Here is a 14,455-nt window from a genome sequence, read left to right as displayed (position 1 = left end):
GAAATATTGGCAGGGAGACCAGGGAGACGAGACAGGATCTTCTAGGAAGACAATTTGATGTCCCTGCGAGAGACACTTTAACGTCACGCAAGACAAGACAGTGAGACAGAAGGACAGCTGCTGTACAGGCTTTTGAATGATCGACATGCAGCACGACAAGCAGAACATGCAGCTCGGCAGCAGCAGCACAAAGCCAGCAGCTGATCCGCCCACATCTCCGTAGCGTGCATTCAGCTCCCCCCCTTCACAATGTGAGCAGGAGAGGCGCGAAGTGGCAGGAGTATAGTGTGCCTCCGGGGGGGCTGAGTGAAGCAATCGAGACCTGATCATCTCGGAGAGACACTTTGACGACACACAAGGCTAGACATTACCACCTTAGGAAGCAAAACCCATGAGACAGTGACTTTTGCACGTCACAATTGAAAACAAGTTCACAGACATCTAACCTAGCAGTTGTTGGAATGCTTTTGGCAGACACACTTGATGTGTGCCCAGCTCTTAAAACAACGACAAGCGACAAGCATAACACGCAGCTCGCCAGCAGTAGCAGCAAGCCAGCAGATGATCCGAGCATATCTCCTTAGCGTGCATTCAGCTCCCCCCTTTCACAACGTGAGCGGCACAAGGCATGAAGTGGCAGGAGCGTAGCACGCTTTCGGGGGGGTTGAGCGAAGCGATCGAGACCTGATCATCTCGTAGATACACTTTTGACGACATCTGAGGCTAGACATTACAACCTTAGGAAGCAAAACCCATGAGACAGTGACTTTTGCACGTCACAATTTAAAACAAGTTCACAGACATCTAACCTAGCAGTTGTTGGAATGCTTTTGACAGACACACTTCACGTGCTCCCAGCTCTTAAAACAAAGACAAGCAACAAGCAGAACATGTAGCTCGCCAGCAGCAGCAGCAACAAGCCAGCAGATGATCCGAGCACATCTCCTTAGTGTGCGTTCAGCCCCCTCCTTCACAACGCAAGTAGCATTAAACGTCCCGCGAGAAAGAGATTTAATCACGCCCGGGGCAGGAAATAAAGGACAAATATTGTTTTTACAAAAGTTTTAAAGTAAAAGTGAAAATAATGCATATGTAACAATTCCCATGAAAATAACAATCTCTTTAAATTGTTTATCTGGTAAACCAAACCCGGGGGTTGGCGAGCGAGGTGAGCAGGGGGCAGAGCCCCCTAGTAATTAATATAACAAACATCATTCCATGCTTATATTTTATATTCCTCTGTGTAATTCAAATAAACATACATGCAAATTTTGTTTGTGGAAAAAGTAAATTCACCCTGTGAGTGCAATGGAGGACAGACGGGCATCCTAGCTCGACAATGACATGAACTTTTACTGAGTTGGAAAGTGCCAGGGCATTAACATGCGGAAGCCAGAAGACTGGAGCAGTTCCATCACCCATACGTTAGGTGGCAGTAGTTCACTGGAGGCATCCCAGCTTGGACACCCATGGGGGTTCATGGAAACTGGAGTTCGGAAGGGCAATCCTGGGTGCTGCAAGGGGGTGCTATTGGGGGGAGGACTGCCCTGGTTCTCCAATAAACCAGGTGTGCTTCCTACAAGTCATTCTGGGTTACCAAAACCATTCTGAGTCCAGCATTAAAGGTGGAAGGAGAGGAAATGGGTTCATTGCTTGTATGGTTGGCTCATTGTCAAAAGGTGCTTGGTAGAGTAAAAATCCATTATTTGAAACTGTGACTGTGTTGGGCATTATTGGGTCTGTGGTTTGGGGCCTGGTGGCATTCCCTACTGGTTACAACCCCTACATTTATCAATACATTAAATATCTAAACTTAGAATTGGGGTCCGTATTTATCAAGTGTCTCAGAATTACTGTACGAATTGCACCAAAAGTCACACAAAGATAATAATTTGTCCTTCCTCAGAGTAGGACATAAGAGGTATTTATGCAGTGTCCTACACCCATTCACATTCCCAGCAAGGAGTAGGAGGCCATGTCTGAGAATGAACGACATCATGACTTCATGACAGCCCAAGCAACAAACTGGAGGTCTTGATGGTATTTTGTAGTTTTCTGATACTATAACACTAAGGCTTCACCACAAAGATAATAATAATAATTAAAGTAGAAGAATAATATTGCCAAAGAATACCGAGATGGAAATGCAAAGACACGCATTGAATGGAAGTAAACCTCGATAACAGGTACGTTTATTTAATAATGAATGCTCCAGGGATTGTTCCTGCTTTGTGCCCTATGCTTGATGGGACAGGCTCCAGCTTCCCTACACAAGATAAATTGGGTTTAGGAAATGGACAGATGGATGGTCCACAGCCATACTTTCAGATAACTCACCTTACCAATTTTATACCAACAGAAAAATAATAACAGAAACTGAAACTAGCCATGTCTATTCTTGCAGTATTTCTAAAGTCACGTTTACTATTCCTGTGTTCCAATCATCTTCTAGTGTGCTGTGCCGCATCTCTCCGTGCTTCCCTCCTTATCTTCTCCAATGCGCTGGGTGTCTTTACTTGCATTTTTGAACATTCCCAGGTTTGTATGCTGTAATGGGAATATTCCAGGGGTTCGTGGAATGCAAAGCTTAGTGCACCCGTGTAAAACATCGCTATCAATCACCCAGTCAGCACCGCTTATCTTCTGGGATAACATGCAGGCTACTACAGTACAGCTTTGCACCCATGACCACCTGTGTGAGGATACTGTGATATCACGTCTGCTTCATATATGTGTGCTCACCCACACTTGGGGCAATCATCTTCACGTGTGAGCCAATTTGAATGAATGCAGCTTACTTTAACATTAAAGAAAGTAGCCATCACTTACAATGTGGCTTGTTTAGCAGAGGTTTCTTGAATAAGAGCACAAAAATGTATAACAGCTGTATCACAGTTCTGAGAAATTCATTTGTGATTCTGGCCACTGCACGGTCTGCATTGTCTGCACATTTTCTCTGTGTCTGTGCTTGTTTTTCTGCAGGTGCTCAGGTTTCCCTCCAACATCCCAAAGATGTACAGGTCAGGTCAACTGATAACTTGACTTTACTCCTGTAAAAGTTGATTTCTGCATAGTGCCTGATGTTACTGGGATGAGTTTAAAAGGAGACTCCATTCAATAATTCAAATGCTCGTTCACACCTGGACACGTTCCATTTTTGTTCACAAGGGTGTTATCGGAGACCGGCCGGCTACATATGTGGGTTTTGTGATATGTGAGGTTTTTTTCATGAGCTTTTTTGCTGTTGTTCAGAATTGGCGACCATAGGTACCGATTCTGTGAGAAACTTATGATCTCTTTTCTGCAATTAAATGTTGGCCATCACTACAAACTAAATTGGATAAGTAAAATAAAGAAAACTATTATTTTTGGGTGGAAGATTCCTTTAAGGTTTTGTATTTCTTTTTGTCTTAATGTGTTATTAATTTACTTCCATTATGTTTTTTGTTGTTATTACAATGACATCACTACCAGGAATGCATTCATATTTGATTTTTCACATTTCCATTCTGTTCGGACTCGTTTTATAATTTTTATTCCTTGTGAATGCTTTTAATCATTCTCTGTAATCTTCAATGGGCACCGGCATTTCATGGCAATTTTGGGTGTGGAACTTTATGGGACAACGTGGCGAGCACCCGCACATCATGTGACATCTTGGTATGACTGCACTATAAAAGAGGCAGCAAAGCGTCCAAACATTGGCTAATCAAAGAGAAGACTTTATGAGAGATTAGCATTCCACCACTAAGTAAGTAAAAAGAAATTAATAAATAAAAAGAACAAATCGATGAGGGGAAGGCTTTGTGGTTTTGCCTTTTTGGAAATTAAAACACTCCTGTGACCCGGGTTTAGAGTAAGGTGCACCGTACCTCCTGTCTATCATAAAAGACAACTGAAGGGTGCTGGTGTCAGGAAGGGCATCTGGCAGTAAAAATATCTCCTTGGGGAAGCAACTGGATAACCTGGGTGAAGGTGGAAAATGGACACAAAACCAGCAGGAAGATTTCATAAAATTAACCAAACGTTTCCTGGAACAGGGTGGATCAGTACTCCACAAATCTTTTATTCATTTCTTTCTAAATATTTAATAGGAAAGTTACATGACAATGAAAGTCTTATAAAACGGCTCACATGTTAACTGTTTTGCTATTTACATGTATCTGTTAAATTCAAGAAAAGGAAACAATCGTAAAAAGTAAGTGAACTAAAAAGTGCAAAAATCAAAGTGCAGAGAGTGACATTACTCCTGTAAAGGAATTGAGTATCTGTCCGAAATTCAAAGAAAAGAAAAACTCACACTATCCATCCATCCATTTTCCAACCTGCTGAATTCGAACACAGGGTCACGGGGGTCTGCTGGAGCCAATCCCAGCCAATACAGGGCACAATCCCGGGCAGGGTGCCAACCCACCGCAGGACACACACAAACACACCCACACACCAAGGCCAATTTAGAATCGCCAATCCACCAAACCTGCATGTCTTTGGATTGTGGGAGGAAACCGGAGCGCCCGGAGGAAACCCACGCAGACACGGGGAGAACATGCAAACTCCACGCAGGGAGGACCCGGAAAGCGAACCCGGGTCTCCTAACTGCGAGGCAGCAGTGCTACCACTGCGCCACTCACACTATTAACAATTTAAAAGACATTCAAAAAAACATTCATTGTCCAACCTGCTATATCCTAACTACTAGAGCCAATCCCAGCCAACACAGGGCGCAAGGCAGGAAACAAACCCCGGGCAGGATGCCAGCTCACCGCAGGGCACACACACAAACACCAAGCACACACTAGGGACAATTTATCATCAATATACCTGTGGGAGGAAACCCACGTAGACACGGGGAGAACATGCAAACTCCAAGCAGGGAGGATCCGGGAAGCGAACTTGGGTTTTCTAGCTGTGAGGAAGCAGCACTACCCACTGCGCTACCGTGCCGCCCTCAAAAAAGATTGTAAACTAATTAAATGCTTTTCTAATAACAAGAAATGGCTTCCAATATAGGAACAAATTGGCCCCGTGAGAACTGCCTTTGAGATACCCTGTGCTCTGGAAGCCAACATGCACTAAATCAATCTTCAAATTTTCGAAAGGATTATCCCAGCAATCCAACCCTTGTCACTGGCTGCCACTGCAGGTCTGTCCATGTTTTTGGCTAGCAGAGATCTTCTCATTTATTAAAAAATGAGAAATATATTTGATAAACCACAGGACACAGGAGTAACATATTTGCAATCTTTTCTAAAATGCAAATTCTTTATAAGCCCATACTCGACATATAATTTCATGTCTATACTTCAGATGTCAAGCTGTGGCTAATGCATTATGACATTTCAATATAATGAACAGTAAGTAATAAGAGCAAAAAAATATTAAAAAATCAAAGACATCAGCTCAAATACTCACATGGGGCGATGTCCACGTACAGTGGGTCAATATTATGCAGTAGCTCCTCTCTAGGAGAAGGTGCTCCTTCACTGTAACAGAAACAAATGCAAAATGGAAATATTAGTCAACTTCTAAAAAATCTACATCAACAATACACTTCAAACTTTGATCTATTTTAATCAGTGACATTATTTTCTAATTTCATCTTCTGTCTCCTAAGTTTTTTTCTTTTTTATTGTTTCCATATATTTTATTCAGGGATTTCCATAACACTAATTTACTTTGAATATGCTTGTGATTTTTTATACTTCACTAAATACAGAAACACCTCTTTGAAATAAATTATTAACTCAACTGTAATGTAAGCTTTACCCATCCATCCATCCACCTATTTTCTAAATCTGTTTATCCAGAAGGGCGGCACTGTGGCGCAGTGGTAGCGCTGTTGCCTCACAGTTAGGAGACCCAGGTTCGCTTCCCGGGTCCTCCCTGCGTGGAGTTTGCATGTTCTCCCCGTGTCTGCGTGGGTTTCCTCCGGGCGCTCCGGTTTCCTCCCACAATCCAAAGACATGCAGGTTAGGTGGATTGGCATTTCTAAATTGGCCCTAGTGTGTGCTTGGTGTGTTTGTGTGTGTCCTGCGGTGGGTTGGCACCCTGCCCTGGATTGGTTCCTGCCTTGTGCCCTGTGTTGGCTGGGATTGGTTCCAGCAGACCCCCGTGACCCTGTATTCGGATTCAGCGGGTTAGAAAATGGATGGATGGATGGATGTTTATCCAGAACAGGATCACCGGGAACCCTATTCCAGCAAGCACTGGGTACCAGCCCATCCATTGTAGGGTGAACACACACCAGGGCCCATTCATATTTATATATACAGTATACTGTTTTTATGAGCCAGTAAGAAAAAGATAAACTGACTAAATCCAGGTATGTAAATATCCTAGACACTTACCCTTGGAGACTCAAAGCTGTAATTGCCACCAAAGTGGCTCCAACAAAGTACTGAACTACTAAGGGTCTAAATACCTACAAGAATGAGAGATTACAGTTGTTGATTTTTTCAAATTTGCAAACTTTTCTAAAAACACATCTGCTTTAAGACAGACACAGGGTTTTAAAGTAATCAACAGAAGTTAGGACACCTGTGCAAATTGTTGATTCAACTTGCAGGGCTTAATTGACTTTAATTGCTGCAGAAGGTTGTAACGAAAAGGAGGCCCTTTTTTCAGTTTTTGCTAACCTAAACTTTAAATTTAAACTTCTGGAGGTTTACTGTTTACCTTTCACCATTGTAAGTCATTTATTGTATTTCAGGTAAAAAAAAAAAATATATATATATATATATACAGTATATATATATATATATATATATATATATATATATATATATATATATATATATATATATATATATATATATATAGCCACTTTGTGTCACTGCCACTCAAGTTGTGAAGGTGTGGGCTGAATGCACGCTAAAGACGGATCAGCTGCTGGCTTGCTGCTAGCTGCTACCGAGCTACATGATCTGCATGTTGTGTTGCACGTCAATCATTTAAAAGCCTGTACAGCAGCTGTCCTTTTGTCTCACTTCCTTGTCTCGTGGGATGTTAAAGTGTCTCCGAGAAATTGTTTGTAAGTAGGGCATGATGTGTAAGAAGTCTCTCTAAGATGATCATGTCTCAACTCTTATATTTTTTATATAATAGATATATATATATTATATATATATATATATATACTGTATATATATATATATATATATATAATCTTATATATAAACATCTACACGTGGAAGTGTGTGTGTCTGTCTGGCCAGGAAGTGAGAGGTGTAGTCGGGGTAAGGGCTCCACCTCCGAGGAAATAGAAAACTCACTTAGTCGCTAATAACATAAGCGAGGTCAGCATGTCAGCAAAATTAAACCTCAAAATTAACACAAAGTCTCTTAACCGCTAACATCGGCAAAATGGTAAACCTTTTACTTTTCTTCCCATTGCTAATACACAAGCAATGCATGCACGTCAGTAAAACAAATCCTCCTAGGAGAGAGATGCCTATAATTTCAATAGTTTCTAGGACCCCAGGCTTTTTACAGCAGGGGCTTACACAGCTAATATATATATATATATATATATATATATATATATATATATACTATATATACATATATATATATATTATATACACATACTGTCACACACATGCGCATTGGAGACAGTTTACAGGCTCTGACAAATACATTTCTCTACGCTATACTCTAACCATTTTCCGCAGACTTTCAGAAGAACGGAGCTCATGGACGTCATTTCCGCCTCTGGTCCCTCAGAACCTGCCTCCCCATGACTTAATTTCCGCTTCCAGTCCTGCCTCTTCCTGTCAGTCAGCTATATATCAGCTATTGTCATTGTACCTCAGTCCTGTTTCGGACTCAAGTCTGTAAAGACATAATATTACATTTTTTTTGCCTTTTTTCCAACCCCATTTTTTCAAGGATACGGGGAGGCAATATATTATATACATATATATATATATACTGTATATATACACACACGCATACCCAAACACAGTATATACTGTATACACACACATATACACATACAAATATTTGTACATGAAAAGAAGAGGATATATGATATTGAAAACTCCAATTACATGAGACAGAAGCTGCTAGAGACTCTGTTAATAACAAGTTATGACTTTAAAAAGTAATAACTAATAAAGTGTCAAAAACATGGTATTTCCAGCTTCACTTGAGAAATAAAACCCTTAAAATAGCTCCATAAACCTTCAGCTTGCCCTGCTGCTGGGCTCAAGGGGACTTTTCTGTTTCCCTCAGTCAGGACGCAGTGGCAGAGTGAGAGACGAGCGATCAGAGAGCCGTGACATTGAATTTGAAGGCAGTGGCACTGAATTCTGTCCTGACTGATGAAACTTTCTCTTATTGTGAAATATTATTTCGAAGTTGTGCTTTCCTAAGCACTGACATTTTTGCTGCCTTCCTTATTCCTCTCCCAAGTCTGAAATAAATTGTACACGTGTAACTATTCAGACAAAGCCTACTTTGATGTTTTTAAGCACCACAGATTCCAAAGGAGTCACAATATACATATGTAAATAAGTAGGAAACCAGCTGAATCTCTTGCCCTTTATCTCATTTACATCCCAGATATTTTGACAGTGCCACCCTATAAATTACAAAAAGTACCAGCTCCAATACTTAACGTGTTTAGTCCTGTCTGATAATTTACAGCACAGGAAACTCAAATAAAATGTGTTGCTTTCATTATTTAAGCCAAACCTATACCAACGTTCATGTGATTTGTCTAGTAAATCCTGATGGAGAAGTAAAACAATCTCTTCTTTCCTAATGGCCTTGGCGGCTTCTTCTTCTTCTGAAGCTATTTTCATTTGTATAGGGGGTCAATATTTTTTTGACTAGACTTCTCCAACACAGGCTTATAATACTAATAATCTCTGCCGCTGTTTATTATAAACTGTCTGAGAGGACGTGCTTCTCAGCTCTCTTTGGCCATGGCGCCAGTTACTTTTAGGCATTTCTCAAATTCTTTTTAATCCCCCTTGTTGTGTCTTGAAAGGTTTTAGTTAAATTCTATATTACAGATGTGAGTGTAGGTGCGTTCATAAGTGTGCTCTGAGACGGACTGGCCCCTTGCTCAGGCTTGTCTTCTGCTTTGGCCCAGTGCTGCCGGGACTAATGCCAGCACACCATTACCCTGAAATGGATTAAATGGGTTTGATAATCGGATAGAAAGAGTTGCAATCAGCACCGACTCTACTATAGAATGTCCAGGAGGGATGGTCAGCTAGCTGGCACAGGTCTGTCACTTCTGACTTTGTCTTTGATTATCTTTCATACAGTTGACCGCAGACCCCACCAAAGGTTTATTTTCGCCAGGGATGCTGCTGACTGGAGCTTTTTTCTCCTCTCCCCTGTTGTCAATTGGCCATTGTTCAACAATTAATTAACGCTGTTGGTTTCCACGTATATAAATCAGTTTCTAATTGGTTGTCTAGGTGTTTTAACAAATCTTTGTCTTTATATGGATAATGCAACATGAGTATCATTTCCATGGGTGTTTTTCATATTGGTTGCAATTGTACAGCACTGGTCACCTTTGAAATAAATTATACCGTTAAACATTTTTATCATCGTTCACAATGAAAATATAAGATTTAAAATGTTCATTGTTCATCACTACAAAAACATGGGATAAGTAAGCAATATATAAAAACTATTATTGGGAGGAGTAATGCTTTAAAAATGTTCAACTTTCCTTTTTCTAAAGCTACACGTTACTCATCAGGGTCAGCACAACCAAAGCCCATCGCATCAGCAACTGGTGAATATTGGGAACCAGTCAAGGACAGGGTACTAGTTGATTACATGGCCAAATACAGTGCCAACACTATGGTAATGAAAAAGACCCCAACCCCTCTCTGACAGATCAGAGACAGTCTTCAGGGGGCAGATGTGTGCGTGTCAAAGACGACTATCTGTAGAAGACTTCATGAACAGAAATACAGCGGCCTCACTGCAAGATGTAAACCACTAGTTAGCCGCAAAACAGGATGGCCAGATAGATTACAGTTTGTGAAAAAGGACTTAAAAGAGAATTCTGGTAAAAGGTCTTGTGGACAGACGAGACAAAGACTAACCTCATCAGAGTGATGGCAAGAGCTAGACAGAAACGGAACTGCCCAAGAAACAAAGCAGACCACCTCATCTGTTGAACATGGCTGTGGGGGTGTTATGACTTGGGCAGTTATGGCTGCCAGAGGTCCTGGCACACTTCTCTTCACTGATGATGGAACTGCTGACATCAGACACACAATGAATTCTGAAGTGTAATGCTCAAGTTCCAGTAAATGTCTCCAAACTCACTGGACAGCGCTTCATCCTACAACAAGATAATGATACCAAACATACTGCTGAGCCAACACAGGAGTTTTCAAAGCTAAAAAAGCTAAAGCAAGTCACCGGATTTGAATTTAACAGAACAGGCCTTCCATATACTGAAGCGAAAATGTAAGGAGACAAGCTCCCAGAAAAAACAGGAGCTGAAGATGGCCACATTAGAGGCTTGACAGAGTATCACCGGAGAAGATCCTCAGTACCTGGTGATGTCTGGGAATGGCAGAGTTCAAGCAGTCATTGCATGCAAGGGATATGCGACAAAGGACTAAATATGACAACTCTAGCAGATCTGCCATTGCTGTGTCCTGAACATTATGGTGCCCTGAAATGGGGGGGACCTTGTAGAAGAAGTGTTGTCATTTCTATATGGTGTGACCGAAATGTATGTAAATGTCCCTAAATGAAAGTCTGCAATGTGCACTTTAAACACATCTGAATTGTTTGATTTGGAATTTTAAACTGTGGAGCAGAGTGGTAAATCAAAGCAAAATGTCTTTGTCCCAAACATTATGGAGGTCACTATATGTACTCCTTCAAATTGGGCTATGTAAAACTTTACTGATGTAGTAAGTTAAAGTGGAAGGTACAACAGACAGACAGGCAGACAAACAGACATAGATAGATAGATAGATAGATAGATAGATAGATAGATAGATAGATAGATAGATAGATAGATAGATAGATAGATATGAATGGCACTATATAATAGATAGATAGATAGATAGATAGATAGATAGATAGATAGATAGATAGATAGATAGATAGATAGATAGATATGAATGGCACTATATAATAGATAGATAGATAGATAGATAGATAGACACCAGCACTACAATAGTAAAACAAACCGACTTCATGCTATTTTACATAAATGAATTCTGATGCTTTAACTTATCCATTTTCTAACCCACTTGCCCAGTTCAGGGTATCCTGACAGTACTGGGTGAAAAGCAGGAACTGTGTATGGGAAGCCATAGGTGCCCATTTTCGAGTCACTAAGACATGTCTTGAGGAAGTGACAAGAAGAAAGGAAAACCCAGAGAAACAAAGAAAAGGTGTGCAAACCTCTCACAGGTAAGGATTTGAACTGGAGTTGTGAAACACTAGCACTAACTACTGTGCCACTATGCCACACTCTGATACATTAAGTGGTTGCTATTCCACGTTTGCCTTTACTGATTCACTTATTTTTTTAATCAACTTATCCAGTTTAAGGCTGCAAGTGCCAAAGACTATCAATGAAGTGTAATGCAAACGCTAAAACAGTGCCAGTTGTCAGATCCTCTTGTATTTATTTTTTTTATTTTTAATTTTATTAATTTAATTACAATCCATACAAAGCAAGCAAGTTTTTACAAAAAGAAAAATTGAGTTAAGAACAGATCGATTGTATTTATGATGATCTTTAACAATTAAACAATCTTGAACCTGAACTATTATTGGCTATTTGGCAGACCCTAATAACCAAGGTGACTTACAGGACCACTATCGATTATGATATCGCGGGCAGGTTGACCGATTCATCCACAGTCACTGAGTAACTTCCAGCTCAAGATACCATCAGCCAGGTATTCACTATACAGTCTGCTGATATTATACACACATTCCGGAATATCAATGCACAGAAAGCGGCTGGCCCAGATGGTGTCCCAGGATGGGTTCTCAGAGACTGTACTGCAGAGTTAGCGGAGGTATTTAAAAATATCTTCAATCGCTCCCTATCACAGTGCATTGTCCCTACCTGCCCAAAGACATACGCCATAGTAGCATTTCCAAGCAGTCTGCAGTAAGCTGCCTCAATGATTAAAGGCCAATAGCATTAATACCAGTTGTCACGAAGTGTCTGGAATGACTGTTCCTCAAGTACAACAAGATCTCGCACCCTCTCCAGACCCTCACCAATACACATATTGATCTAATAGGTTAATAGACAATGACATTTCCACTATCCTCCACACTGTACTGTTTCACCTGAAAAAGTGAGGAACATATGCATAGCTGCTCTTTGTGGATTACAGCTCTGCTTTTAACACCATTATACCCAACTGAAAGTTTTCCAGGATGTCTGACTAAGGCGTCCAGCATAACATCTGCCTTTGGATGCAGGACTTTTTAACAAACCTGCCACAGTCAGTCAGGATGGACCCCCACTGCTCCCCCACTCTGTTACTCAGCACTGGAGCACTGCAAGGCTGTGTGCTGAACCCCGACCTTTAGTCTTTGTATGAAGTATGTATAAGTGCATACCAGCCCACAACACAAACGCCATGATTACATATGCAGACGATACAACAACAGTGGGGCTGATCACTAATGGAGACGAGTCTGCCTACAGGAAGGAGGTGAGAAGACTGACAGACTGGTACAAACAGAATAACTTGATACTTAAAACCAAAACAAAGCTTAAGAAATGATCATTCATTTCAGGAAGAAGCAGGATGACAACTGGCCACTGTATATAAACAGTGACAGAGTGGACACAGACTCTAGTTTTAAGTTCTTAGGCATCTCAGAAGATCTCACATGATCAATAAACACAAAGTCACTGGTTAAAAAAGCACAACAAGGACTTTACTTCCTGAGAAATCTCACCAAAACTGGACAGTTGAAGACTGGAAAAAAGTAGCCTGGTCTGATGAATCTCAGCTTCTGTTGAGGCACACAGATAGTAGGGTCAGACTTTGGCAGCAAAAGAATGAATCCAAGTACCCAACCTGCCTTGTGTTAAGAGTCCACGCTGGTGGTGGAGGTATAATAATGTGGGAAATGTTTTCTTGGCACACTTTGGGCATGTTGGATGCCATGGCCTATTTGAGTGTTGCTGCTGACCATGTGCATTCCTACATAGGAATAATTAACCCATCTTTGAATGGCTACTTCCAGAATGATAATACCCCGTTGTCACAAGGCAAAAGTCATCTCTAAGTGGTTTCATGAACATGACAATGAGTTCAGTGTTCTTCAGTGGCCTTCCCAGTCACCAGATCCGAATCCAGTAGGACACCTTTGGGATGTGGTGGAACAGGAGATTCACAGTATGAATATGCAACTGACAAATCTACAGAAACTGGATGATACAATCACGTCAACACAAACCAGAATCTCAAAGGAATGTTTCCAACATCTTGTGGAGTCCATGTTAAAAACAAGTGAGGCTGCTTTGAGAGCAAAATGGAGGTCCTACCCAGTGTCATTGTGGTGTTCACAATAGTTTGTTCTTGGAGTATATACATTTATCCAAATCGTGGATGACAAGTGAAGCGTTGCGCCGGCATTAAAACCATTGGTACTGTTCTCACCGGCAATGAACAACAGTGTCTATAGAGAAAGGAACTCACAAAAAAGTGGTGCACATGAATATAAGATGGTGTTGTGAAAATATAACAAAAATAAAAATATAAAATAATGCTTGCTCAAAGTGCACTAAAAAGTATCAAAATTATCTAGAAATGTTCTATAAGTTACAAAATAAATATATCAATGGCAAAACTTTAGACAGGACTTCTATATTTAGAGAAATCCATTTATTAAAAGTATAGACTCATAACAGGAACACAATGTGCATATGCTGGGCCCTTTGGGAACATACTGTATTAAGGAGAGGCCCCAGCATGTAGAAAATATGACTCAGTAGATGAAACACTACAGGAGGTAATACCTTCTGGCCACTAGAAGACACACAGTCCAAGGAGAGAACCTAATGAACCCAGTTGTCCCTCAAAGAGTGGAGGTAGAAGAGAATCTGCATAGCGAACCTGACATTTTAATGGTGTTGGAAACCCGGAGGTGCATTATCAGATCTGACACTTTGAGTTTGCTGCCCCTGACCCCTGGAATGAATTGTGGGGCTCACCTGGATGTGATCTCAAGTCCAGGGTTAAAGCTGTCCATCAGTCTGGAGGAGTGCTCTAGGCATGCATTTGATAGGAGGGAAGCCACAATGAAGAGAGAAGAAGAATAGATGATGAGAATGAGTCAGAAAGAACCGGCTGAAGAAGCCAATTCTTTACAATTTCTTAATTTTGTACTTTATGTGCATGTATTTTGTATTCATCCCTTTATTCACCATTTTTACAATAATAACATGTGCCTTCTCTGGATATTTTAATCTGCATGGGAAGCA

The 14,455-nt window shown here is 40.8% G+C and overlaps 1 protein-coding gene across 2 annotated transcripts in view; it reads right to left on the bottom strand.

Annotated features, from left to right (window-relative positions):
* The window catches only part of arsb (arylsulfatase B), a 225,803-nt gene that overhangs the window by 131,171 nt on the left and 80,177 nt on the right, over positions 1 to 14,455 (bottom strand). For both annotated transcript variants that reach the window (XM_039758386.1, XM_039758385.1), the window contains exon 6: positions 5,413 to 5,483. In XM_039758386.1, coding sequence (XP_039614320.1) covers positions 5,413 to 5,483 — 71 coding nt within the window. The remainder of the gene's footprint in view (positions 1 to 5,412; positions 5,484 to 14,455) is intronic.

This window comes from Polypterus senegalus, chromosome 7, assembly GCF_016835505.1.
Source record: "Polypterus senegalus isolate Bchr_013 chromosome 7, ASM1683550v1, whole genome shotgun sequence".
NCBI lineage: Eukaryota > Metazoa > Chordata > Cladistia > Polypteriformes > Polypteridae > Polypterus > Polypterus senegalus.
Note: the sequence above shows the minus strand (reverse complement) of the source record. Positions and strands in the feature narration are given on the sequence as shown.